The following is a 27,301-nucleotide window of genomic DNA, read 5'->3' on the forward strand; positions in this document are numbered from 1 at the left end:
GGGGCGGAGTTACGCCTCTACTACTGACATTCCCTCAGAGAACTTCCCCGGAAGGAAGAACCGTGCTCAGCTGTACAGTTCCTATGGCGACAGGGGGCGGGGTTATATTCGAATTTGTTCGGCGGAACTCAGCTCACTGGTCAGCGCAGTTACCTTAAAGACTGCGCCCCTTCTATGCGCTGTGATTGGGCGATACTTCAGCTTCGGGATTTTGATTGGTCGTAAGTAAGGTAGTGTAGTAGAGAGAGTGAACAGGAGTGGTGTGTGGAGCAGCGGCGGGGTCAGGAGCGGGAGGGACGAGGAAACGGTGCTGGAGGGTTCGGTCAGGACGGTGTGTTATGGGAGTGTTACCGGCGGGGTTCCGTTTTGTGAGACTGTGCTGAGGGTCCAGGTGTAAGAAGTCAGTATGTGGGGGCAAGCTAAAGCCATGCATGTAAACGTGCTGAGACTTATAGTCCCTCAGCACGGATTTGTATGGCTGTTCCAGCGTTTCTAATGCATTGAATATTCTGAGAAAGTGTAGGAGGGGGCAAATATAATAGGTGGTCTGGTGTGGGCACGTTATAATGGGTGGTCCTGTGTAGGCACTTATAATAAGGAGGTCCTGTGTGGGCACATTATAATGGGAGGTCCTGTGTGGGCACATTATAATGGGAGGTCCTGTGTGGGCACATGTAATGGGTGGTCCTGTGTGGGCACATGTAATGGGTGGTCCTGTGTAGGCACTTATAATAAGGAGGTCCTGTGTGGGCACATTATAATGGGAGGTCCCGTGTGGACACATGTAATGGGTGGTCCTGTGTAGGCACTTATAATAAGGAGGTCCTGTGTGGGCACATTATAATGGGAGGTCCCATGTGGACACATGTAATGGGTGGTCCTGTGTAGGCACTTATAATAAGGAGGTCCTGGGTGGGCACATTATAATGGGTGGAACATACAATGGGCACCTAGTGATGTTCACTGACTATGTACTGGTCTACCAGATGTTGGCCGTATGGGGTCACACCGCTCTCTTTTCTTTTGTAGGTTTCCATTACGTTTCTTCATCCAATTGTTTTTCCTTGAAATGGGTGATGTGCATGCTCAGTTAACCCCGGAGACTCCAGGCCGCGTCCAAATCCTGAATCCTTTCGAGAGCCCGAACGACTACTGCAGCCTACATGAGCCCTTTGTGTCCAGCCCAACGGTGTTCAAGCCCAGAAAGTCCTCTGCAGTAAGTGATATGACGCAGCATCGGCCGCCCAGGCCAGGGTGTCTGGGGGGTACGGTCCTGGGGACTGAGCCCAACACACGGTCTATACACTGATGTAGGTAACGCACTGCCTGGCAGCTGCTACATCTACAGTGACTGTGTCCTGCAGGTGTGTTATTCAATGCAGCCAAATGTCCTTTTCAGTGTAGACGGGGCTAAAGGTCCTAATATGCCAACAGATCTTCCTTTATGGCAAATACAGGGTGATCTGGCGGTCTGCTGTCCTCTGTTATGAATTGATTCGTTGGCTATGACGGAGATGGGCCGAGTACAGCGCTTGGCTATACCAGTCAGATACATAGTTGTAACTTAGGCTGCACTCAGTTGTCAGTTATTCTATACACACACACACACACACACACACACACACACACACACACACACACACACACACACACACACACACACACACACACACACACACACACAAAAAAGACTGAGTGTCATCCGTGATTGGTCAGTTTTTACCATCTGTTTCATCAGTGATTTTTGCGTATGGATACATAAATTACAGAGCAGTATACATTTTATAATTATTATAGCGACATTTATTCCATGACACTTTACATTTGAAAAGGGGTATAACATAAAAAACCAAGTACAATAATCTTAAACAAAAAAAAAAAAGTCAGCGACTGGTACAGAAGGAGCTGGGACCCTATCCGTGAAGGCTCAGTCTACAAGGGATGGGCGAGGGTAGAGCTGGTCATGCAGCGGTGTAGTGGAGCGAGGGTTACTGCAGGTTGTGGACTTGTCGGAAGAGGTGGGTCTTCAGGTTCCTTTTTGAAGGCTTCCACGGTAGGCGAGAGTCTGATATGTTGGGGTAGAGAGTTCCAGAGTAGGGGGGATGCACAGGAGAAATCCTGTATGCGATTGTGGGAAGAGAAGATAAGAGGGGAGTAGAACAGGAGATCTTGTGAGGATCGGAGGTTGCGTGCGGGTATGTAATGGGAGACTAGGTCAGAGATATATGGAGGAGACAGGTTATGGATGGCTTTGTATGCCATGGTTAGGGTTTTGAACTGGAGTCTCTGGTAAATGCGGAGCCAGTGAAGGGATTAACAGAGGGGAGAGGCCAGGGAATAGCGGGGGGGACAGGTGGATTAGTCGGGCATCAGAGTTTAGGATAGATTGGAGGGGTGAAAGAGAGTTAGAAGGGAGGCCACAGAGCAGGAGGTTGCAGTAGTTGAGGTGGGAGATGATGAGGGCATGCACTAGTGTTTTTGTAGATTCTTGGTTGAGGAATGTACAGATCCAGGAAATATTTTTGTGTTTGAGGCTGCGTGCCCACTCTGCATTTTTCAAGCGTTTTTGCCGCGGAATTTCCGCAGCAAAAACGCTTGGTAATACGTGCCCCATGTTCCCCAATGATGATCCGCATGTGCTGTGCACATGCTGCGGAAATTTCCGCTGCAGATTATCATTGTGGAAAAATCTGCAGCATGTCCATTATTTTTGCGGACACGCAGCGTAATTGCCGCCATTGACTTGCATTGAATCGCTTAATAATCTGCATGACTTCATGTGCACATGCTAATATTAAGCGATTCAATGTGTGGATTTTACATGCGTTTTCCCTGCCAGGTAGAAGCGTTTGTCAAGTGGAGATGCAGAAAAAATCAGTAGCATTTCTGCATCGTGGGCACTTATCCTGAGTCGGCAGGAAGTGGGAAGGTCTTGGATATGTGGTGTAAAGGAGAGATCAGAGTCCAGAGTTCCCCCGAGGCAGCGAGACTGGGGAGAGTGAGCAGCCATTGCAATATTAATCAGACAGTACGAATTGTCTATGATTTTTCACAGCTTCATAGACTTAGGGGTAATTTTAGTTTGTGACATGATTCAAAAACTGACATCTTATTTTTTTGCATACTGTCCTATAAATGAAAACCACAGATGGGACATATGTGAAGAATAGATGTCTTGATAAGGCCTAAGGACAAAGGGTCTTTTTCAAGTGGATTTAATCTGTAACCTGCCTGAAACGGAGCTTAAAAATCTACCCATGCACTGCAACGTAAAAACAAGTTGCTGTTCATATGTTCTATCTTTTTGAGCTTCTTTTAACTGCTTCAGGTTTCGAATTACGTGAAGAGGCTAGAAGAAAGGACCTGACCATTCCATCTGCTTCCTCTTGTAAACTCCCGCCTATGTATATCTGTATCTCCAGAAAAACAGCAGCACTGCTAAATGGGTGCAAATCTCCCCCGAGTAAGCTGACAAAGCTTCCCATTAAAAATATAAAGATCTAAAAAAAGGAGGCAACACATCTAAAATAGTAAAGAAAAAGTAAGGATCCTTTCTTTATTCATCAACACCAGCTACGTTTCAGCTCTCTATGGCCTGAACTACCAAAACTACTATCAAGAAAGGACTGAACAGATGCCAAAAGAAGACTTCAGGAAAATCACAGCCATCATTTTCCTGAAGCGCCTTCCTCTGGGCATAACACTGCGGGGGGTGTCTGTAAGAAGTTGTATGTTTATACCCTAAGAGGACTATTACTACAATTGTAAGTTATCTTCTATCTGTAGAATAGAGGATAATTTACTGATTTGATGTGGGTCTGACTGCTTTCACTCCCAGTGATCCCTAGAACAGGGAAATCTGAGCAGTGTACTTAAAGGGGTAATCCCATCTCGAAGATCCTATCCCAATATGTAGTAGGTGTAATAATAATAATATTAGCAAATATCTCCAATTAGAAATGTAGTATAGTATTTTTGATTCGCTATGTCTCTTTCCTCATGTGCAGGCATCACAGGACCTTAGGTATCCATGGTTAGGACCACTAGCAACTAGCTAACTAACTGTGACTTTTATCAGTGGACGTAACCATGGATACCTAAGGTCCTGCAATGCCTGCACATTACGAAAGAGAGATAGTGAATCAGAAAAAAATATACTACATTTCTAATTGGAGATATTTGCTAATATTATTATTACACCTACTACATATCTTGAAGATGGGAATACCCCTTTAACTTTATGTGGCATTCCCAGAGTCAGAATAGAGCAGAGCTCTATTTGTTATATCACTTGAGGTCCTACAGGGATAACTTTCAGTTGTGGGAATACTTTTTTAAAGGGGTTGTCCCACCAACAAAGTACATTTTAATCAATAGATTGTGGAATTATAATGTCTCATAATTGGACGTGTTTAAAAAAAAATGTTCCTGTGCTGATACAGTATCTAATATATATAGATAGATATAGATATAGTCTTATCCCGTCTGTCTGTCTGTCCAGGAAATCCCACGTCGCTGATTGGTCAGGCCGCAGCCAATCAGCGATGCGGGATTTGAGAACAAGATGTCGGCGGTTAGCGGCTTACCCTCACCCGCTCAACCTTACACGCTCTGACGCGCTCACGCTCTGATGCTCACACGCTCACACCCTCCCACGCTCACATTCTCACGCTCACCCTGTGCTAGCCGGTCATCTCCCGGCTACTCGCAGCAGAAGTACCCAGACCGGCGGCCTCGCTCCCCGGTCCTCCAAAATTCATTAGGGGCCCCAGGGGGATACATTGGGGGGTTAATTTAAAGTAGTGCGCAACCCATTTACACACTGCTTTGCTGATTAGTTGCTCCCGGTCGGCCGCATACATATTCTAGAATACCCGATGCGTTAGAATCGGGCCACCATCTAGTAATCTTATAAATAGCCCCCTGCTGTGTATTGTCTTATTTTGCTATGTCTGAAAATGCAGGGCTTCTGCAGCTTATGGTCGTTCATACACAACTCCTAGTAAAGGAAAGAAGCATAAGTGCATATAGTGGTAACATGGCAGGGACTCTCAACTACTCGTTTGTGTGAGGAAACACATTTTAATTGTCTGTTTGTTTTATCACAGGAGTGGGTTTTTCTCATGTCACCAGTCCCATGAGATAATTATAAATCAAGTCGGTAACGTATGAGCTCTTATCAGGACTGTGGAGTCGGTAAACCAAACCTTCGACTCCTCAATTCCATGACCACGACTCCGAATCCCTCATACATGGCTCATGTTTAAGTGATAAATTTACTGTAGCGCAGATTCATCTCAGCTAAAAGTCTAGACCCTTAGATCAGGAATAGGACAGACATTTATAGGACATTTCATAACTTTCCCAAATTCTTATGAAAAAAATATTCCCCACAAACTGCATTGAGCTACTGTACCCAATTTATTATATATTTTAGGAGTTGGAGTCGGTCCATTTTATACCAACTCCACCAAAATGGACACCGACTCCACAGCCCTGGCTCTTATGTCACTGACTTGATTTATGATGAGCTCAGAGGGCTGGTGATATTGGAGAAATATTGGCTTCTGTGAAAAACAGAGAAATTTCTCAAAACCGAGCAGCTGTTGTTCACCAGTGTATGCACCTATGCTTTATAACTTAACTTATTGATTCAAAATGTACACAGGGACTCCCTGCGGACTGGAGCACACAAGCAAAATAGCACAGGGAGAAAAAAAAGCGCCTTCAGCTACAGGCGCATGCGCGGGATGTTCAGCTCTAGGCTGCACATCACAGGGGAGGGGGGAATATTTAAATTAAGCATATAGTCGGCATTTCTTGGCGTCAAGCATAGAAAAACGGATTGGATAAAAAGATTTCTCTGCAATCAGACCTGTAATATGGGCCATACAGGTAAGTATAGATTTACATTTCTATAACCTGTATGCCCATAGTAGAGGTCTGATATCTCCGAAGGTGTGACAGATTCCTTTTAAGAGGTATTTCCACTCTTCAAAGTTATTCCTGTAGAATCTCCTTTAATGAGAAAAGAATGCTGAACAAATAGTAGGACTTCATAACTTTGGGATAGAAGAGTGGGTTGGAACTGCCTGAGCTGCTAACATTATCAGACCTCCTCCCACTTCATACTCCCCTGTGAAGTCTAAGTGTCCCTATAGATTATAGAGAGAGGTTGTCTTGGTGAGGAATCCAGCATTGCAACAATTAGTATCGTATATTTGTTTTATTTCTAGACTCCGCGACAGTTCAGGTGGTCAATTGATCAGCTTGCTGCAATAAACCCGGTCGACATTGACCCTGAGGACATTCATCGGCAAGCTTTGTATTTAAGTCATGCTAAGTAAGTTCCTTTATTCTCTATTTCTACCATAAGAGTACTAAGGAAATTGAACAGCTGTTCATTGGCAGATTGAGGCTATGTGCCCACGATGCAGAAATGCTCCTGATTTTTTCCTGAGCGTTTCTGCATCTCCCTGGCAGAAAAAAACGCATGTGGATTGTACATGCGGATTGTACATGCGTTTTCCTGCCAGGGACATGCGGATGTGAAGCGTTCTTCACTTGCATTTCCGCATGCGGGTGTCAAGCGCTTTCCAAGAGATTTTAGCATCACTTGGAAAGTGCTTGACAACTCGGTCACACTATATAAATCCATGCAAACAGCATGGATTCATATAGTGTGACCCGAGAGAATGTCAAAAAATAAAAAATAAACCTATACTTACCTTCTGATGGCCCCTGCAGTCTTGCTGCGCTCCTGTGCTGGCTGCCGGCAGATCGCGGTACGCTGTACTGAAGGACCTGCTGTCACATGACTGTGACGTCATCGCAGGTCCTTCAGTCCTGCGCGATCTGTAGGCAAGCACAGGGAAGGAGTCCGGGGGCCGTCAGAAGGTGAATATAATCTTTATTTTTATTCTTATTTTTTTACAGCTTTTAGGGTACCTGGGTGTGGAGGAGAGTCTCCTGTCCTCCACACCCAGGTACCATCCGCACATTAGAATGCGCCAATTACGCAAGTACAGATGCAGTCTTGCGGAATTGACGCGTTCTAATGCAAGTAAATGGCGGCGAAAACGCAGCACTTCCGCAAAATAATTGGTAGTGCTGCGTTTTTTTCCGCAATGATAATCTGCAGCGGAAATTTCCGCAGCATGTGCACAGCACATGCGGATTATCACTGGGGAACATGTCAGGCCTTCTACCATGCGTTTTTTAAGTGTTTCTGCAGCGTTTTTGCCGCTGCGGAAACGCTTAAAAACGCATCGTGGGCACACAGCCTATTGGACATTTGTACGTGTGACTTTACTGATACCATTTTGGAGTACATATGATGTTTTGATCACCTTTTATTGCAAAGTTGTGGCTGCTAAAAAAAACCTAATTGTATCGTTTTGCTTTTCTTTTTCGCTAAGCTGTTTATTGATTGCATTAATTTATTTTATATTTTGATCTGACTTCTATGAATGCAGGGAAAGACGCAGACTCTGCTTGCGGGCCCGCATCAAAGGCAGGGACACAACATGTGACATAAGTTTACATCATATGTTAAGGGGTTTAGCCATGGTATATCCTAGCAACATACCATCGCTTACTGAGATGAGAATATGCCTTTGGCAAGAAAAAGAAAATCCAACTTAACCCCTTTACCTCTGAAGGCTGCGCATTAGAACACTGCAGAGAACAACGGGGCCGGGAGGAAAAGAAGCGCTCCTGACGCTTTGCGCATGCGCGGGAAGTGAGTGAGATGCGTGCACGTCACAGGGCCCTATGATGTGCAGGAGAGGGGGGAATATGCATAATAAGATGATAGGCGGAGATTGGGGACGCCAAGCATGTGAAAAACGATTTTATAAAACTCCATTTCTCTGCAAGCAGATCTCTACTATGGGCCATACTGGTATGTATAGATTTACTTCTCTATAACCTGTATGCCCATAGTAGAGGTCTGATATCTCCCAGGGGGTGACAGATTCCCTTTAATGACGAGGCCAATTTTTTTCAATTCTGACCAGTGCCACTTTGAGGTAGTAACTCTGGAACGCTTCAATGAATCCCCACTGATTCTGAAAATCTTTTTTTCGTGACTTATTGTTCTTTATGATGGTGGTAAAATTTATTTGATATGACTTGCATTACTTTGTGAAAGAATCGGAAATTTGGTGAAAATTTAGCAGTCTTCAAACTTTGAATTTTCATGCCCTTAAATCAGAGAGATGTCACACAGTATAGTTAATAAATAACATTTCCCTCATGTCTACTTTACATCAGCACAATTTTGGAACCAATTCATTTTTTTTTTGTTAGGAAGTTATACACGGTGTTCCAAATTATTATGCAAATAATATTTTCTCAGATGTTTCCAAATTACCTATATGAATTGCAGTCATTGTAATTTTCCAGTCAAATAACCATTACAGTACAATTGAAAGGTTTTTGTACAAACTGCCTATGATAACAGTATATTTTTAAAAAAATAAAAAACTCAAAATGCATGTTCCAAATTATTATGCACAGCAGAGTTTTCAACCTTTTCATTTTAATAAAGAACAAAAAATGGTCATTTTTGAAATTATAAGCATTAGCAGGTTATTACAAACTGAAATCAAACAGTTTTCAACTCAAAACTTTATTCTAGGTGATGTTACATTTGCACATAGGACCCCTTGTTCGAACGGAGCTTCTGAACTCTCTCGTCCTTTGAATTTGTCAGGTTTTGGATGGTTTCTGCTTCAATTGTTTTGCATGAGGACAGAATACCCTCCCAGAGCTGTTGCTTAGATTTGAACTGCCTCCCGCCATCATAGACACTCCTTTTGATGATGATCCAGAGGTTCTGAATGGGGTTGAGGTCAGGGGAGCATGGGGGCCACACCATATGTTTGTCCCCTTTTATGCCCATAGCAGCCAGAGATGCAGATGTGTTATGTGCAGCATGAGACGGGGCATTATCATGCATGAAAATGATCTTGCTGCGGAATACACGGTTCTTCTTCTTGAACCATGGAAGGAAGTGCTGTTTGAGAAACTCAACATACATTATGGAGTTCATCTTTACCCCTTCAGGGATCCTAAAAGGGCCGACAATCTCTCTCCCCATGATTCCAGCCCAAAACATTACTCCACCTCCTCCTTGTTAGCGCCGCAGCCGTGTTTGCATGGGGTGTCCATCAACCAGCCATCCTCCACTCCATCCATCTGGACCATCGAGATCATTTCATGCATGATAATGCCCCGTCTCATGCTGCACATAACACATCTGCATCTCTGGCTGCTATGGGCATAAAAGGGGACAAACTTATGGTGTGGCACCCATGCTCCCCTGACCTCAACCCCATTGAGAACCTCTGGAGCATCATCAAAAGGAGTGTCTATGATGGCGGGAGGCAGTTCACATCTAAGCAACAGCTCTGGGAGGGTATTCTGTCCTCATGCAAAACAATTGAAGCAGAAACCATCCAAAACCTGACAAATTCAATGGACGAGAGAGTTCAGAAGCTCCTTTCGAACAAGGGGTCCTATGTGAAAATGTAACATCACCTAGAATAAAGTTTTGAGTTGAAAACTGTTTGATTTCAGTTTGTAATAACCAGCTAATGATTATAATTTCAAAAATGACCATTTTGTTGGTCTTTATTAAAATGAAAAGGTTGAAAACTCTGCTGTGCATAATAATTTGGAACATGAATTTTGAGTGCAGTTTGAGTTTTTTATTTTTTTAAAAATATACTGTTATCATAGGCAGTTTGTACAAAAAACTTTCAATTGTACTCTAATAGTTATTTGACTGGAAAATTACAATGACTGCAATTCATATAGGTAATTTGGGAAAATCTGAGAAAAATATTATTTGCATAATAATTTGGAACACAGTGTAAGGGTTAAAAGGTGACCAGCGATTTTTCCTTTTTTTTTTTTTTTTTTTTTTCCCCCCAACAACATTTACAAAACCATTTTTTTTAGGGACCACATCACATTTGAAGTGACTTTGAGGGGCCTATATGACAGAAAATACCCAAAAGTGACACCATTCTAAAAACTGCACCCACAAGGTGCTCAAAACCACATTCAAGAGGTTTATTAACCCTTCAGGTGCTTCACAGGAATTTTTGGAATGTGGAAGAAAACAATGAACATTTTATCTTTTTTCATAAAAAATTTACTTTAGACCCACTTTTTTTTTTTTTTTTCCACAAGGGTAACAGGAAAAAATGGACCCCAAAATTTGTTGTACAATTTCTCCTGAGCACACCGATGCCCCAATATATGAGAGAAAAACCACTGTTTGGATGCACTGCAGGGTTCGGAAGGGAAGGAGCGCCATTAGACTTTTTGAATGTAAAATTTGCTTGAATAATTAGCGGACGCCATGTTGCGTTTGGAGAGCCCCTGATGAGCCTAAACAGTGGAAAACCCCCACAAGTGACACCATTTTGGAAACTAGACCCCTCAGGGAACTTATCTAGATGTGTGGTGAGCACTTTTAACCCCAAGTGTTTCACAATGGTTTTATAACGTAGATCTGTGAAAAAAAAAAGTTTCCACAAAAATAATCTTTTAGCCACAATTTTTTTATTTCCACAAGGGTAACAGGAGAAATTGGACCCCAAAATTTGTTGTACAATTTCTCCTGAGCACGCAGATGCCCCATATGTGGTCGAAAACGACTTCTGAGGCACTGTGTAAAGCTCAGAAGGGAAGGAGTGCTATATTGGAGTTCATATTCTGCTGGGCTAGTTTCATGGTACCATGTCACATGTGACAGAGCCCCTAAGGTACCAGAACAGCATTTTATTTTTGCGTGGTTCACCGTGTGGTATAAGTGATTAGGTAGATTTATTCTTCTGGTCGGTGCGATTAGAGATACCAGATTTATATACACTGCTCAAAAAAATAAAGGGAACACTCAAATAACACATCCTAGATCTGAATGAATGAAATATTCTCATTGAATACTTTGTTCTGTACAAAGTTGAATGTGCTGACAACAAAATCACACAAAAATCATCAATGGAAATCAAATTTATTAACCAATGGAGGCCTGGATTTGGAGTCACCCCCAAAATTAAAGTGGAAAAACACACTACAGGCTGATCCAACTTTGATGTAATGTCCCTAAAACAAGTCAAAATGAGGCTCAGTATTGTGTGTGGCCTCCACGTGCCTGTATGACCTCCCTGCAAGTCCTGGGCATGCTCCTGATGAGGTTGCGGATGATCTCCTGTGGGATCTCTTCCAGACCTGGACTAAAGCATCCGCCAACTCCTGGGCAGTCTGTGGTGCAACGTGATGTTGGTGGATGGTGTGAGACATGATGTCCCAGATGTGCTCAATCGGATTCAGGTCTGGGGAACGGGCGGGCCAGTCAATAGCTTCAATGCCTTCATCTTGCAGGAACTGCTGACACACTCCAGCTACATGAGGTCTGGCATTGTCCTGCATTAGGAGGAACCCAGGGCCAACCACACCAGCATATGGTCTCACAAGGGGTCTGAGGATCTCATCTCGGTACCTAATGGCAGTCAGGCTACCTCTGGCGAGCACATGGAGGGCTGTGCGGCCCTCCAAAGAAATGCTACCCCACACCATTACTGACCCACTGCCAAACCGGTCATGCTGAAGGATGTTGCAGGCAGCAGATTGCTTTCCACGGTGTCTCCAGACTCTGTCACGTGCTCAGTGTGAACCTGCTTTCATCTGTGAAGAGCACAGGGCGCCAGTGGCGACTTTGCCAATCCTGGTGTTCTGTGGCAAATGCCAAGCATCCTGCACGGTGTTGGGCTGTGAGCACAACCCCATCTGTGGACGTCGGGCCCTCATACCACCCTCATGGAGTCGGTTTCTAACCGTTTGTGCAGACACATGCATATTTGTGGCCTGCTGGAGGTCATTTTACAGGGCTCTGGCAGTGCTCCTCCTGTTCCTCCTTGCACAATGGAGGAGGTAACGGTCCTGCTGCTGGGTTGTTGCCCTCTTATGGCTCCCTCCACATCTCCTGGTATGTGCTCCATGCTCTGGACACTGTTCTGACAGACACAGCTACCCTTCTTGCCACAGCTCACATTGATGTGCCATCCTGGATGAACTGCACTACCTGAGCAACTTCTGTGGGTTGTACTGTAGACACCGCCTCATGCTACTGTACCTATAGGGGTGAGAGAAATGGTAAAATGAAAGTGACCAAAACAACAGCCAAAAAGGATGAGAACAGAGAAATGGTCTGTGGTCACTTCCTGCAGAACCACTCCTCTATAGGGGGTATCTTGCTAATTGCCGATCATTTCTACCAGTTGTCTGTTCCATTTGCACAACAGCAGGAGAAATTGATTCACAATCAGTGTTGCTTCATAACTGGACAGGTAGATTGCACAGAAGTGTTATTGACCTGCAGTTATATTGTGTGGTTTAAGTGTTCCCTTTATTTATTTGAGTTTATATATATATATATATATCTATCTATATATCTATCTATATATCTCTCTCTCTCTTAGTCCCTCTATGGGACTTTCACTTTCTGCAGTCTGATTGCAGTTATAAGGTATAGTAGTGATCAGTGCTATACCTCATAACTGTCAGTGCTGCAGACAGAAGCTAGTTTGATCATGCACTGCGCATGATCAAACTATCTTGCTAGTGCCTGGATGTCGTATGATGACATCAGGTCACCATGACGACGATCAGGACCCCGCGATGACATCGCAGGATCTCCGATCCAAGAGCAGAGGGGGTTCTGTCCCTCTGCTTGCTTGCTAAATACATCATTTAGCGGGTTAGAGTGCCAGAAGCGATGCGGACACCGCTTCTGGCACCGAGAGCCGGGTGTTAGCTGTCACAATCAGCTGACACCTGGCGACTATCTCGCCCGCACAGCCTCTGTGAGGGCGTGACTGCCGAGACGTAATAATATGTACCTGGTCCATAGGATGTATTATGTCAGAAAGGGGTTAAATGCACCTTTAATTTGTGAATATTATACCCTGAAAATCGGTGCACTCAGTGGCTGTAAGGCTGACTGAAAAGAAAATTAAAATGTCCAAACACACTTATGCCACGCTACTGTTGTACTGCTTTCTCCTTCAGTAATGAGATCATACATTATCGATAAGTATTAGGACACCTACTCATCTCACCTACAGGAGCTTTGTGTCCTCCCATTCTACATACATAGGCATTAATATGGAGTGGTGAAAACTTTGCAGCTATAACTGCTTCCACTTCTCTGGGAAGACTTGCTTCAAGAACTTTGTCCATTCATCCAGAAGAGCATTTGTAATGTCAGACACTGATGCTGGACTAGAGGGACTGTCTCCCGATCCCTTGAAGTTCATCCCAAAGATGTTCATTGGGGTTGAAGTCAGACTTTGTCAAGTTCCTCCACACCAACTCTCACAAACATGCCTTTATGGACCTTTGCTTTGTGCACTAGGACACAGTCTTGTTGGAGCACAAAAGGGCATTCACCAAACTGTTCTCACAATGTTGGAAATATACATTGTCCTAAATGTCTTGTACTGACACATTCATATTCTTCACTGGAACTAAGGGGCTTAGACCTACTGCTTTTTTTTTTTTATTTATTTTTTTTTTAAATGTTTTCTGGCATTCTCTAAACCCAGGCTCACCATCAGACTGCCGGATTGGACAGAACACGTTTCCACTGCTCCAGAGCTCAGTGGTGGCTGCTTTTACATCGCCAAGCGTTGGGTGTATTGCTGCCTGCAGACTTGTATGCAGTTGCTCAGCCATTGTAACCCATGCCATGAAGCTCTTGGCACACAATTTTTTGCTGATGTTAATGCCAGAGGTGGTTTGGCGCTCTGCAGTAATTGAGTCAGCAGAGCGTTGGCAACCTCTATGAACTATGAGCCTCAGCAATCGGTGACCCCACACTAACCTTACGTGGTCTTCCACTTTGCTGAGCTGCTTTGATATCTAAACTCTTGCCCTTTGGTAATATTGAAATCACATTTGATCGTGGAATATTTCAGAGGAAAGAAATTTCATTAACCTACGTGTTACAGTGGTGGCATCCTATTAGTCACCCCCAGTGAGCGCTTTAGACTGACCCATTCTTTCACAAGTGTTTAGTAGAGGCAGAATGCATGGCTAGGGCCTGGATTTTGGCAATAGGACTGAATGGAAAACCTGAATTCATCAATTATGTCCTGAAAAGTTTGTCCACATAGTGTACATTTTAAGCTGTAAATCAGCATCTACCTGTCATTCATATACCGATCCCTACACAGTGAGGTCTGCAGTGGCCCCATTTACACAGGCAGGAATTCCAGATTTAGGCCTCGTTTTTGATCCTTGTGTTCCCTGTGTGAAAAGCAATTACACTGGCCAATGTAAAGTAATGGGGCAGATGAGATAAGCTGCATTCTCTAGTCTCCTCTATAATTTTTATAATTTCTTTTTTTCTTTTTAATTGTTGATGTATAAAATGGATATCAAAAACAGACACCTGGATGAAAAATCCATGTTTGTGTTTTTCTGGATTATAAATGTAGTATTTTTCGTAAACTTGTTTGAACCCGACCTTGGTGACTATCTGAGATGCTAGATGGACACGGTCAGGAATTAGAAGCCTCATAGGGGCATGTTACAATCTTTGCAATAAGCAGGAGGGAATATTTGTACGAAGCACTCCTATTATCGCCTTCGTTGTATAGTAACCCTGCAGAATATAAGCCTGTGGTACATACTGTTCTGACTTCATGGCTCTTTTTTCTTTTTATTTAGGTTGGATAAAGAGATAGAAGATAGAAGACAAAAGGCCATAGAAGAGGTAAGTAATTGTAATGCACATTCAGATGGAACAAGATTCAGTAATCTGCATACATAACTTGAGAGCAGGATTGTGTTACTTGGGTGATATTGCTTTTAGTGACTCTTTTCTTTTATGGATTTAGTTTTTTACAAAAAGGACAATTGTTCCATCCCCGTGGACTCAACATGAAGGGAAGCAAGCTGCTCAGTTTCATTCAACGAAATGTAAGTTTCTTATGAGTGATGTTTTTATAGGGGCCTGACTGACCTTTGGATTATGCTGCTATGCTTTACCAGCCATGGAATTGCTTAAAGGGGTCTGCACTAAAGACATTTCTCAGACGCTATTGGGGGACACATGAAATCATGGGAAGTCTGCTGACACCTAAGAATATACGTTATGAAAAAAGTCCTCTATATCCCAACACCCAGCTATTAAGTTTAGCTTAGTGTCATGTAGGAGGCAGACAAAAACAAGTCTGAAACTCCGACTTGTGTCAGTATGTGCTGGATAAAAAACAAAACTTCTTTATTTTCCCTGTTAGCGTGGGTAACAGAGCGGAGTGGGTTGCTTTGTTTCACCCCACTAAGCAATGGAAAGAACACCTGTAATGGTCAGCTTGTATCCCGTCTCTTCAGGAGAGCAGGACTTCTGCTTACGTGGCACGTTGCATGGAGCAGAGGGTGGATGTGAGACTTACAGGACCAAGCATCTTCCAAACAGTTAAAGCGGTATTCCCATCCCCAAGACCCTATCCGAATATGTAGAAGGTATAATAATATTATTCAGATTCATTAGGACGCTTACCCCATGTGCAGGACATTGCAAAAGCTTAGGTATCCATGGTTACAACAACTAAAAGCTGTCTGACGCTACATGAGGGGTCATAACCATGGATACCTAAGCTACTGCTATGCCCTACATAAGGTAAGCAACATAGCGAATCTGAACCACTATACTACATTTCTAATTGGAGGTATTTGCTGTTAATATTATTATTATACCTACTACATATTGGGATAGGATCTTGGAGATGGGGATACCCTTTTAAGTAGATCTCTTGTGCCTTTCCTCTGCTGCTCCTGGCCACATTTTCCTCAAAGGCCTGCAACGCTCTTGTTACTCAATGATTTTGTGACTTCCTTTTCGGTCAGTGCCCCCAGATCTCCGGTGGGGCTGGGACTCTAAGTCCCTTGCTTCATGTACGGCCTAGCTAGCTCCTGGCAGGCCACGTCCACTCCTGCCATCCAATCCAGCTTGTGCTGACCTGCTCTTCAGGTAGGCTCCGTCTTTCTCATTCTTTCCTCTGGGCGCTGCCATCTTTCTCCTGCATCACTTTATTAGCAGTTCTCTCATGAAAATCAGCCTGCATCTCCACACAGGCCTACCTTACAGAAAGGTTAGGCCTCACGAGACAACCACCCAGCCTCGCCATATACCGCTGCCCCGTCACTGGCCGTCCTCAACGTGAACGGAGTCATCCTCCAGGACCAAGTAGGCTGTTTAACTGCCAGGCAACTGACACTAGCAGTTCCCCAGCAGCGCTCTCTCAATCCTGGTACCAGCTATCTCTTCTGTCTTTATCGCTGTCTTCTCTGTCTCCCATCAAGTCCAAAGTTAGAGTAGCTTGTGCTTGGTAGCCTGCCCTGGTTGCCCATTATACCTGCACTTCATTCAAGCGCAGATTTCCATTGGACCAATCCAGAGAACACTGTTATTTGCATATGTACGTTTACAAGCCCCCAACGTCGAGAGTGCACCCCCCACCTGAATATACCATAGCTCTATCTAAGTTAAGGGATACGTTAACCAAAGTGTCATTGTCTTTGGTTACTGTCATGTAGCATCTACAGTTGTGCTCAAAAGTTTACATACTCTGGCAGAATTTTTGCTTCCTTGGCCTTGTTTCAGAGAATGAGTGATAACAAAAAAAAAACTTTCTCCACTCATGGTTATTGGTTGGGTGAAGCCATTTATTGTCAAACTACTGTGTTTTCTCTTTTTAAATCTTAATGACAACCAAAAACATCCAAATGACTCTGATCACAAGTTCACATACCCTGGTGATTTTGGCCTAATAACATGCACAGAATTTGACACAAATGGGTTTGAATGGCTACTAAAGGTAACCTCCTCACCTGTAACCTGTTTGCTTGTAATCAGTGTGTCTGCATAAAAGCTGAGTGAGTTTCTGGGATCCAGACAGACTCTTGCATCTTTCTTCCAGCCACTGCCGTTTCTAGATTGTGAGTCATGTGGAAAGCAAAAGAATTGTCAATGGATCTACAGAAAAAGGTAGTTGAACTGTATAACACAGGAAAAGGATACAAAAAAATATCCAAGGAATTGATAATGCCAGTCAGCTGCGTGATTACCAAATGGAAAATCAGGGGCTCTGTAAAAACCAAACCACGGTCAGGTAGACCAACAAAAATTTCGGCCACAACTGCCAGGAAAATTGTTCGGGATGCAAAGAAAAACCCACAAATAACATCAGCTGAAATTCAGGACTCTCTGAAAACTAGCGGTGTGGCTGTTACAAGATGTACAATAAGGAGGCACTTGAAGAAAAATGGGCTGCATTTTCAAGTCGTCAGAAGAAATCCACTACTGCGCAAATGCCACAAAGTATCTCGCCTACAATACGTCAAACAGCACAGAGACAAGCCTCAAAACTTTTGGAACAAGGTAATTTGGAGTAATGAGACCAAAATTGAACTTTTTGGCCACAACCATAAACATTACATTTGGAGAGAGGTCAACAAGGCCTATGATGAAAGGAACACCATTCCTACAGTAAAGCACGGAGGTGGATCGCTGATGTTTTGGGGATGTGCGAGCTACAAAGGCACAGGAAACTTCCTAAAAGTTGAATGAAAGATGAATGCAGCTCGTTATCAGCAAATACTGGAGGCAAATTTGCACTCATCAGCCCGGAAGTTGCGCGTGGGAGGTACTTGGACGTTCCAACATGACAACGATCCAAAACACAAGGCCAAGTCGACCTGTTATTGGCTACAGCAGAACAAAATGAAGGTTCTGGAATGGCCATCTCAGTCTCCTGACCTCAATATCATTGAGCCACTCTGGGGAGATCTCAAGCGCGCAGTTCATGCTAAGACAGCCCAGGAATTTACAGGAACTGGAGGCTTTTTGCCAAGAAGAATGGGCAGCTTTACCATCTGAGAAAATAAAGAACCTCATCCACAACTACCACAAAAGACTTGAAGCTGTCATTGATGTTAAAGGGGGCAATACACGGTATTAAGAACTGGGGTATGTGAACTTTTGATCAGGGTCATTTTGTATGGCTTCACCCAACCAATAACCATAAGTTTATTGGTTGGGTGAAGTTTTTTTGTTATCATTCATATTCTCTGAAACAAGGCAAAGAAAGCAAAAATTCTGCCGGGGTATGTAAACTTTTAAGCACAACTGGAACTATTTACTCTCTGCCCTTCGTACTCTGATTACTTCTTAAGATGAGTCAGACCTTGCAGATGGGTGAATCCCGCAGGTGAAACACTAACCCAGATGCTTCTCTGACCACCTCCCAGAGTTATTCAAAACCACCAGATGAGACCTCACAGCTAGATGAACCCTGTAGGTAATCCTGCAACCCACAGCTTACTCTAACCACCTTCCTTAATGAGTTGGACTTTCCAAATGAGACCTCAAAGCTAGGCGATTCCACAGGCAACCCAGATGTTATTTTGACCACCTTCTATATCAGGAAGGTGACGCATTGCAGAAACTATTTATCCATCTGACCTCTTCCTTGGGTAAGACCCAACCACGAGAGTTTTCTCTAAAGGGCGAACCGCACCAGCTATGTATATAGTAGTTTGAATCTCCAGGAGAGGACCCTCTAAAGGGCATGTCGCGCAAGGTGTACTTTACGGTGCTCTGACCACTTTCCATAGTGGGTCAGACCAGCAAGTTTGCTCAGTAGGGTGTATCGTTCAAGTGAGCTAGCCGGTACCCTGACCAATCTCAAGAGTCAGAACAGCTGGTTGAGTCCTCTCAGCATTGCATATTGTAAGAGCAGCTATGGCTGTGCCCTCTCTGTAGGGTAGATCGTGATAGCGGAACAGACTGTATTCTGACCTCTTCCTAAGGGGTTGGACCATTTAGGTTTCCTCCTCAGTCTGACAGATCACTTTGTGTACTCTCCCAGAGGGGTTGACTTATTAGGCTGAGGTCTCTCAGTAGAACATAACTTGGCAAGCAAATCTGATTGTACTTGGAATCAGAGTGAGATCTAACCTTTTGAGCAGTATCTTCTCTGTGTTGAACCATTCCACATGGTTCTCAGTCCCATTGCCAGGGTATTTCAAGCCTACAATAGAGACTTTCCAGCAAGGTTTATCACCCAAATGAACCAGGCTGTACTCTGATCTCTCTCTCGATTGAGTCAAAACGGTTGACGAAGATATCTCAGCAGGGTGTATTGTGAAAACAAACCAGACGGTGCTCTGTACACTTTCCTCAGCTATGCGTTCTAACCAAGTGAGATCACTGACTGGGTGTATGATGCTAACAGACCAGACACACTCAAGGAAGAGATCAGAGTACTATCGGAACATTTTGCTGAGACTCCTCAGCAGGCGGTGACATGTAACCGATTTTGATAGGACTCTGACCACCTCCCAGGACAGGTGCTTCTTCATTGTAAGTGAGTACACGAAGTGAGGCCTTTATTCGCGCTAAATACACACGCAATCTAATCATTACTCTGATCACTGTCAGGGCGAGTCAGACCATCTAACAGAGATAACTTTTTAGGTCATTTTGCGCACTGGGACCAGACAGTTCTCTAAACTCGTCCAGCTTATTGAGACTTCTCTTCCGTGAGTAAGTCAGACCTACCAACAGAGACCTCTTGGTTTGGCGAAGTCGCAAGACTTCTGATGCACTTCTCTAACTTCCAGCCAGATTTTTAACCCTCTGGAAGAGATCACTGAGCTTGGAGTTTACACCTTAAGCAGTCCAGGTAGCCTTGCTCCAGCTTCTTGGGCTTCATTTTGGAGGATGGAGGCATTTTGTTTGTAATTCCTACCTTTTATCAGGGCACTTTTCCCTTAATTGCTGAAGCAGGGGTGACTGCATCACTCAGCTAGTCTTTTTTTTTTACCTTGTAGTGAGGGATGCCGGTTGGTCACACTCTTTTTAGTCTTCTACAGCCTGTAAGAGTGTTTCTTTTTTTTTTTTTTTTTTGTTTGTCATACCTTGGACCATAGATCAGATACACTGTTATTGATGCTCTCCTAAGTGCTAGGGCCGGGTCACCTTGTATCATCTCGTTAAGAAGTTCTTACACGATCGGTAAAACTGCACAGCACTGACCACATCAGGTCTCCCACGGCTCCATTCAGATGTTCGGATGCCTTGTTTTTCATCCCGGGATGCCTTTGCAGAGGTCTGACCTCCTCTATGGCTGCAATTGTTCACTGGTTTTCATCTGACATTGTGAAAGATTGGGCTAAGCCAGGGTACGGCTCACTCCACCTGAGCGGTAGAAGTCTCCAGTGCAGTACGTCTCTATGGCGTCTGTTCTTCTACTCTGTAGGGCTGCTACTTAATCTACAGTCCACATCCTTGCACAGTTCTTGCCTTTGCGCTTGTGAACACAAGTCTTGGCAAAAGGCTACTGCAAGCATCAGTCACTCAGGTGGTAACCTGAGGGGCTGCTATTCTGCAATATTACAGAAAAAGAAACTAGCTCACCAACACCAAGTCAGATTACCAATGCACTAGCAGGATGCAGCGGACCCCCATGACGAGGGTGGGGGGCAGCACAGGTACAAAATACTGATGAAAACAGCCACTCACAATTCTACTAGTTCATGGAGGGGGTGGCTGCTTTAGTATTAAAAATTCACACAGATGGAGCTTGCATAGGATTCCAGTCACACAGGTACATGTGGTGCACAGTGTCTGACTTACAGCCTATTGATGACGCGCATACTATTAGATCAGGTGGGCTGCCCAGCACTATATAAGTGCACCCCACAAGGATAGACACCCCAGTTCACCCAACCAACACTAAGAGGCCTGGCTGCATCCTGCATAAAAATGGAAAAATGTGAAATAAAAAGATGAAAAATAATGTATAAAATACATTACATGAGGTATTGATCGATATTTTGGCCAAAATACACAAGCTCGCAACCTATGTCAAGGGTCCTCATAGTTAGTGTAGGGACTTGCAAGTGTGTAGGGTCTACCGCATCCTGCTAGTGCATTTCTAATCTGAAGGTGTTGGTAAGGCTGTTTCCTTTTCTGTGATATTTTTTCAATTTTTGTCCTGTTTCTGTGTGCCATCTTCTGCAATATTAGAAAACCATGGGATGTCCCAAAGCAGTCCCTGGGGTGGTAAAACTATGTCCCCCAATGAAGCGTCTGAGAAAAGAGGAGGAATTTTGGTACTCGCCATAAAAACGTTCTCATAACCTTCATTGCAGGACACCCCACCCTCCCTGGTTTGGGTAGTCTTTGTTTTGCTTTTGCACTGATAGCTGGGTGTCAGAAGGCCAGGTGTAGCCTGTTCCGGAGCATCCAACTTTTTTCTTAAAGGGGTTGTCCACTCTAGAACAACAAGTGTGCAGTCACTGTGTGCGCTGCAAGTATTAGCCGATGTCTGTGCCGTTCCCGGTGGCCAAGTATGTATTGAGCGAGGCCATGCCCATTAGACGGGTTCTGGCCAGGAGTATGTATATCGCATACTTGACTGCCTTTCTCGGTGCACACACCGTCCTCGCAGTACACACACTGACTGCAGACTCTTCTTTCTATACTGGACAACCCTTTAAGATGTATTCTAAGTGTTACCCTCCAGGTGACAGCAGATTTCCCATGGTTTCCTGTGTCCTCCAATGAAGGCTGCAGAGATTTTATGGTGAGTACTAAACATCGTCTTATCACCTATTCACAGGATAGGTGATAAATCTGAGTCCAAGCTGTAAGCCCCAATCACTAGAAGGGGGGTGAGTGGGGGTCCTAATATCACCAATCAGTAAACTGTCACCTATCTTCGCAATAGGTAATAAATAACTTGTTTTCACGAGACCTTTTAATAATTTTTTTCTAGGTCTTTGATGTTGTATATTCCTTTAGTATACCATAAATTTGTGTGGTGCATCTCACTGCAGACTGGCGAATCCTGAGCGTATATGTTCTCACTGTTGCCAGCTCGAGTGGTCGTTGCGTGACCTCCTTTATGTGATGTGCACACTCAGCCATGTGCCGATGAGCATCTTTTCATGCTTCTAGCACTGTTCTACTGAAGGAAGTGAATAAGAAGCTAGTTGTCACATTACCACGGCTCTGCAGATCACTTGCTTACAGTCACTTAACCGCTCGAGCTAAACCACACAACACAAACTTGGTTAGACTGGAAAACCCCCTTTGAAATGAAAAACAAAACTGATTGGACAGATATTGTCAGTCAACAACTTCAAGTAACTTTTACCTATTATAATTTTATACAAAGTTTGTTTTATTTTCATAAGGTGTCTTTTTTTTTTTTTTTTTCTGTGTAACTTGTTTTGCCTCTGTTAAAGGGAATCTGTCAGCAGGTTTGTGCTATGTAATCCGAAGACAGCAGGAGATAGAGGCTGAAACACAGAATTTTGGGATGTGTCACTTGTCACAGTGCGTGCTGTAGTTTACTAACTGAAGGGTGTATCACTAAGAGATTAACACTGCCGGACTATCTGGCTACACCCCCTCCTGTGATAAGCAGCTCACGGTCTATGGAATTTGTATACTGAGGGACAGTAAACAAAATGATACATCGTTGGATTCAGCTTCTCTTTCCCTACATCATACTGCTCTCAGACGAGGTAGCAAAAATTTGCTGACCCATTCCCTTTAAGTGTTTGATTTCTGCCAATATTTGCTTCTTCTCTTATCTCTTAATTGTAATTCCATTACTTGGCTTATTTCCTGTTTGGAATGATTTATTTTGTAGGCATTGATCCTAATAACGAATCGCCTCTTGCTAGAGAGCAAGCTGCAAATCTTGGTAAAAGTACAGGTAAGCCGGATTCAGAAGTGTGTTTTAAGTAAACGCATGTGTTTTTTTTTCTTGGGTAATACTTTATTAACCACTTCACGACCTTTGACGTACTTTTGCGTCAAGGTCATGTCCCTGCACATGAACGCTGATTTAGTCAGCCATCCTGAACCTCTAACAGCCGCTGGATATCTCTGACATCGCCATTTAACACGCGCCGGCAGCGCCACTGTGACGTGATCGTGGGGCGCCGATGGGTTACCATGACAACTGGGGGTCTGCTAAAGACCCCCATTCCTGTCATGCTCCTCCTGTGAAAACCAGCCTGTTTTAACTATACACAGCAGTGATTTTTTAAGTATTTGTTTACCACATACCTCATTATATACACTGCTCAAAAAAATAAAGGCAACACTCAAATAACACAATCCTAGATCTGAATGAATGAAATCTTCTCATTGAATACTTTGTCCTGTACAAAGTTGAATGTGCTGACAACAAAATCACACAAAAATCATCAATGGAAATCAAATTTATTAACCAATGGAGGCCTGGATTTGGAGTCACCCCCAAAATTAAAGTGGAAAAACACACTACAGGCTGATCCAACTTTGATGTAATGTCCTTAAAACAAGTCAAAATGAGGCTCAGTATTGTGTGTGGCCTCCATGTGCCTGTATGACCTCCCTACAACGCCTGGGCATGCAACTGATGAGGTTGCGGATGGTCTCCTGTGGGATCTCCTCCCAGACCTGGACTAAAGCATCCGCCAACTCCTGGACAGTCTGTGGTGCAACGTGATGTTGGTGGATGGAGCGAGACATGATGTCCCAGATGTGCTCAATCGGATTCAGGTCTGGGGAACAGGCGGGCTAGTCCATAGCTTCAATGCCTTCATCTTGCAGGAACTGCTGACACACTCCAGCCACATGAGGTCTGGCCAACCGCACCAGCATATGGTCTCACAAGGGGTCTGAGGATGTCATCTTGGTACCTAATGGCAGTCAGGCTACCTCTGGCGAGCACATGGAGGGCTGTGCGGCCCTCCAAATAAATGCCACCCCACACCATTACTGACCCACTGCCAAACCGGTCATGCTGAAGGATGTTGCAGGCAACAGATCGCTCTCCACGGTGTCTCCAGACTCTGTCACGTCTGTCACATGTGCTCAGTGTGAACCTGCTTTCATCTGTGAAGAGCACAGGGCACCAGTGATGACTTTGCCAATCTTGGTGTTCTGTGGCAAATGCCAAGCGTCCTGCACGGTGTTGGGCTGTGAGCACAACCTCCATCTGTGGACGTCTTGCCCTCATACCACCCTCACGGAGTCGGTTTCTAACAGTTTGTACAGACACATGCACATTTGTGGCCTACTGGAGGTCATTTTGCAGGGCTCTGGCAGTGCTCCTCCAGCCTCTGGGCACTACCCTGAAAGACACAGCAAACTTTCTTGCCACAGCTTGCATTGATGTGCCATCTTGGATGAGTTGCACTACCTGAGCAACTTCTGTGGGTTGTAGAGTCCGCCTCATGCTACCCCGAGTGTGAAAGTCCAACATTCAAAAGTGACCAAAACATCAGCCAGAAAGCACTGGTACTGAGATGTGGTCTGTGTTCCCCACCTGCAGAACCACTCCTTTATTGAGGGTGTCTTAATAATTGCCAATAATTTCCATCTATTGTCTATTCCATTTGCACAACAGCATGTGAAATTGATTGTCAATCAGTGTTGCTTCCTAAGTGGACAGTTTGATTTCACAGAAGTGTTATTGACTTGGAGTTATATTCTGTTGTTTAAGTGTTCCCTTTATTTTTTTGAGCAGAGTATATTGTTACTGCATCTCGTGTTTTTTTTTTTTTTTTTTTTTATGCAGTAGCTTGTCAAACACAGTTATCATTACCAGTGAACTTCGATATGGAGAAAGTTTTAGGTAAGTAAATCGTAAATAAGCTGTTTTCTTAAAGAGGCTTTCAATGTCTTTAAAAAATGGATTTACAGCATGGACTTTAATTTTAAGGAATATCTTTAAAACCTCTTTAGAGGCAGTTTTATTTTTTTTTACTTAGATGCACGTATTTTTGGGTAGAATTGTTTTACAATTGGGTTTCAATACAAATTTTTCACCATTTACCTTCTATAGCCTCTTTTGTTTCCCCTTTTCTTTTGCAGGCTCCAGAATTCACTAAGAATCTGTGAATGAGCCCGTTCTTTTATCTATCTTTTATGCAGCTCCTCTCAGCTGATATGATCACATGAAGTTCATCTCTCCATTGATGTGGTTTGTGGCCATAAATCAGCTGAGAGGAGCACCGTAAGGGTTCGGCATCCCGCATCTTATTGCTAAAAACCCAATGGGGGAGTGAAAGGACCAGCCCAACTAACTGTATGTTTGCACACACTACCGTTCATACAGATTTCTATACAATATTTATTTAATTTCACTAACTTTAACCACGTATGGAAGGGCTTTATCCAGTAACTCATTTGTGTATGCTGCATATTTGTAACTGTTATGTGATTCATTTGACTCTATTAGCGCGGCAGTATCATATATATTTATTTTAGTTTTTCCTCATTTAGGGTCCATCACCCAGGATGCAGATCTGCCAGCAGCTTCTACATCCCTGTTGGGAGCTAGTGTATTTTTTTTATTAACTCTGTTTCTAGAATATATAAACCCACACCCTTTTTCTCAGTTGGCCCATCCGTGCATGTTAAACTAACACCATGGTATTGGGGAGTTTTTTTGGATTGTGTATATGAGTTATCGGTTGAATGCTTTATCTTGTAAAAACTATTTTAATTTTGTTTAAAGGTGAATATTTCAGGTCAGAAGAAAATGCAGATCAGTCCCAGGAAAACTTGAGCTCCTCATCACTTCGGAGAAAATTATTTTTGGATGGACAGTGCAACCGATCGGTGTGTTCATCACCAAGCTCGCCTCCACCTGGGTCATATGAAGCCCCTCCAGCCTCTCTGGGTGTTCTCTGCTCGATCGATCTTTCTCCCGTCCGTTGTAGAAGTCCCATGCAGACACCTAGTTCGGTAATGACCTTTTAGAATTCATAAATCTAAGATATATCACTTTAATATTAATCACTGTTAGAAGGCCCAATGCTTGTTTGTTTGTATATAAAAACAAAACATATAGACTGGACTTCCTGGCTTGTGAAGTCTATTGGTTACACATGATCTCAGATAGTATCTGAAGTGTGAAATCTTATTTATTTTTTTAATACACATGTCATATAGACACAAATTTATCACTATGATAAAGAACAATGTGTCACGAAAACCATTCTCTGAACCACTAGGATCAGAAGACGCATTCCAGAGTTCTCACCACAAAGTGACATGTTTTAATGTCTCCCCTGGTCAGGAAGGCTGGCTAAGGCAGGAATGGATGAAATGTGTTTGTAATCTTACTAGATCGGCTGCTTGAGTTCTTGACGTTTTTTTTTTTTTTTCTTTCAGGGTCAAAACTTATTACTAACTTGTCTTCAGGGTTTGGTGATGATCTGTAGCGATAACTGGGCACGGCTTTTCTTATACTGGGCATTAAATGAACAGAAATTGTTATACTTCTATACGTTGGAAACCAGTTCAGTGTACTCAGATTTTCTCTGCCTTTTATCTACTTCATAAAAGGGTCAGTTTTCTTCAAGCCCAATCCAGGGTGGCCGAAGAGAATACAGCCTGGGGAGTATAGCAAGCCCTACGTTCTTTGAAAAATCGCCTATGAGAGAAATATCGCCAGCGTTCTCCCCCATATCTTCTGTGCTGGGGAAAACTCCAATGGCCGGTGAGCTCTGCTTTATTATATTGGGTTTTGTGGACTTTTACCTGCAATAAATGTTTGGCTCTTAAAGTTTAGAATAATTAGTGTTCTCTAAATGCGTCAATGTAATATGTAGTGAATGTTTGTTTTTCTTCCTGCTGAAGAACTTGGTCATGTTAGAGTAGTCTTTTAGTTTCATGTGCGGTACTGTTCCATCCAGTGATCAGACATTTATCACCTGTCCTGTGGATTTATAATGAATGTGCAAAAAAGATTTCCCATGGTAAAGTGCTAACAATTCCTGGTTAACATTTCCATTCTAAAATCCTGATGCATTTAAGTTTACTAATCTTAGCCCATGTAAAATTCAATTGTGTGAACGGTCTTACATCTGGGTATATTTGAATGCTGCAGATTGGTTGCAGAAAGTTCTGTGACTCAGTCTGTGGCGTATACTTGAATGGACCTGATTCTACAAAATACTCAGATGAATGGAACAGTTGTAGACATTTTATGCAGCAAATGTGCTGCATATGAATAAAGTGACACGTCACACATTTCATCTTTGAAGCTTTAGACTATTTTCCGCTGTCTACTGTACCCAAATAAAGGGAATCTGTCACCAGGTTTCTGCTACCTGAGAGCAGCATGATGTAGAGAAAGACCCGGATTCAAGCAATGCGTCACTTAGGCTATGTGCCCACGATGCAGAAATGCTCCAGATTTTTTCC

General features: G+C 43.4%; 1 protein-coding gene across 4 annotated transcripts in view; it reads left to right on the top strand.

Annotated features, from left to right (window-relative positions):
* The first annotated feature begins 40 nt into the window (after nt 1-40).
* Nucleotides 41-27,301, top strand: part of BORA (BORA aurora kinase A activator) — a 34,697-nt gene continuing 7,436 nt past the window's right edge. The window contains exons 1-9 of one of the 4 annotated variants that reach the window (XM_073663961.1): nt 41-221; nt 1,030-1,216; nt 6,237-6,343; nt 14,746-14,791; nt 14,916-14,997; nt 22,746-22,811; nt 24,669-24,722; nt 25,608-25,837; nt 26,441-26,594. In XM_073663961.1, coding sequence (XP_073520062.1) covers nt 175-221; nt 1,030-1,216; nt 6,237-6,343; nt 14,746-14,791; nt 14,916-14,997; nt 22,746-22,811; nt 24,669-24,722; nt 25,608-25,837; nt 26,441-26,594 — 973 coding nt within the window. In that variant the 5' untranslated portion in view covers nt 41-174. The other 3 variants (XM_073663960.1, XM_073663963.1, XM_073663962.1) reach the window with 3 other exon arrangements.

The sequence above is a fragment of the Phyllobates terribilis genome, unplaced genomic scaffold, assembly GCF_046119375.1.
Source record: "Phyllobates terribilis strain yellow unplaced genomic scaffold, ASM4611937v1 Scaffold_2__4_contigs__length_985480577, whole genome shotgun sequence".
NCBI lineage: Eukaryota > Metazoa > Chordata > Amphibia > Anura > Dendrobatidae > Phyllobates > Phyllobates terribilis.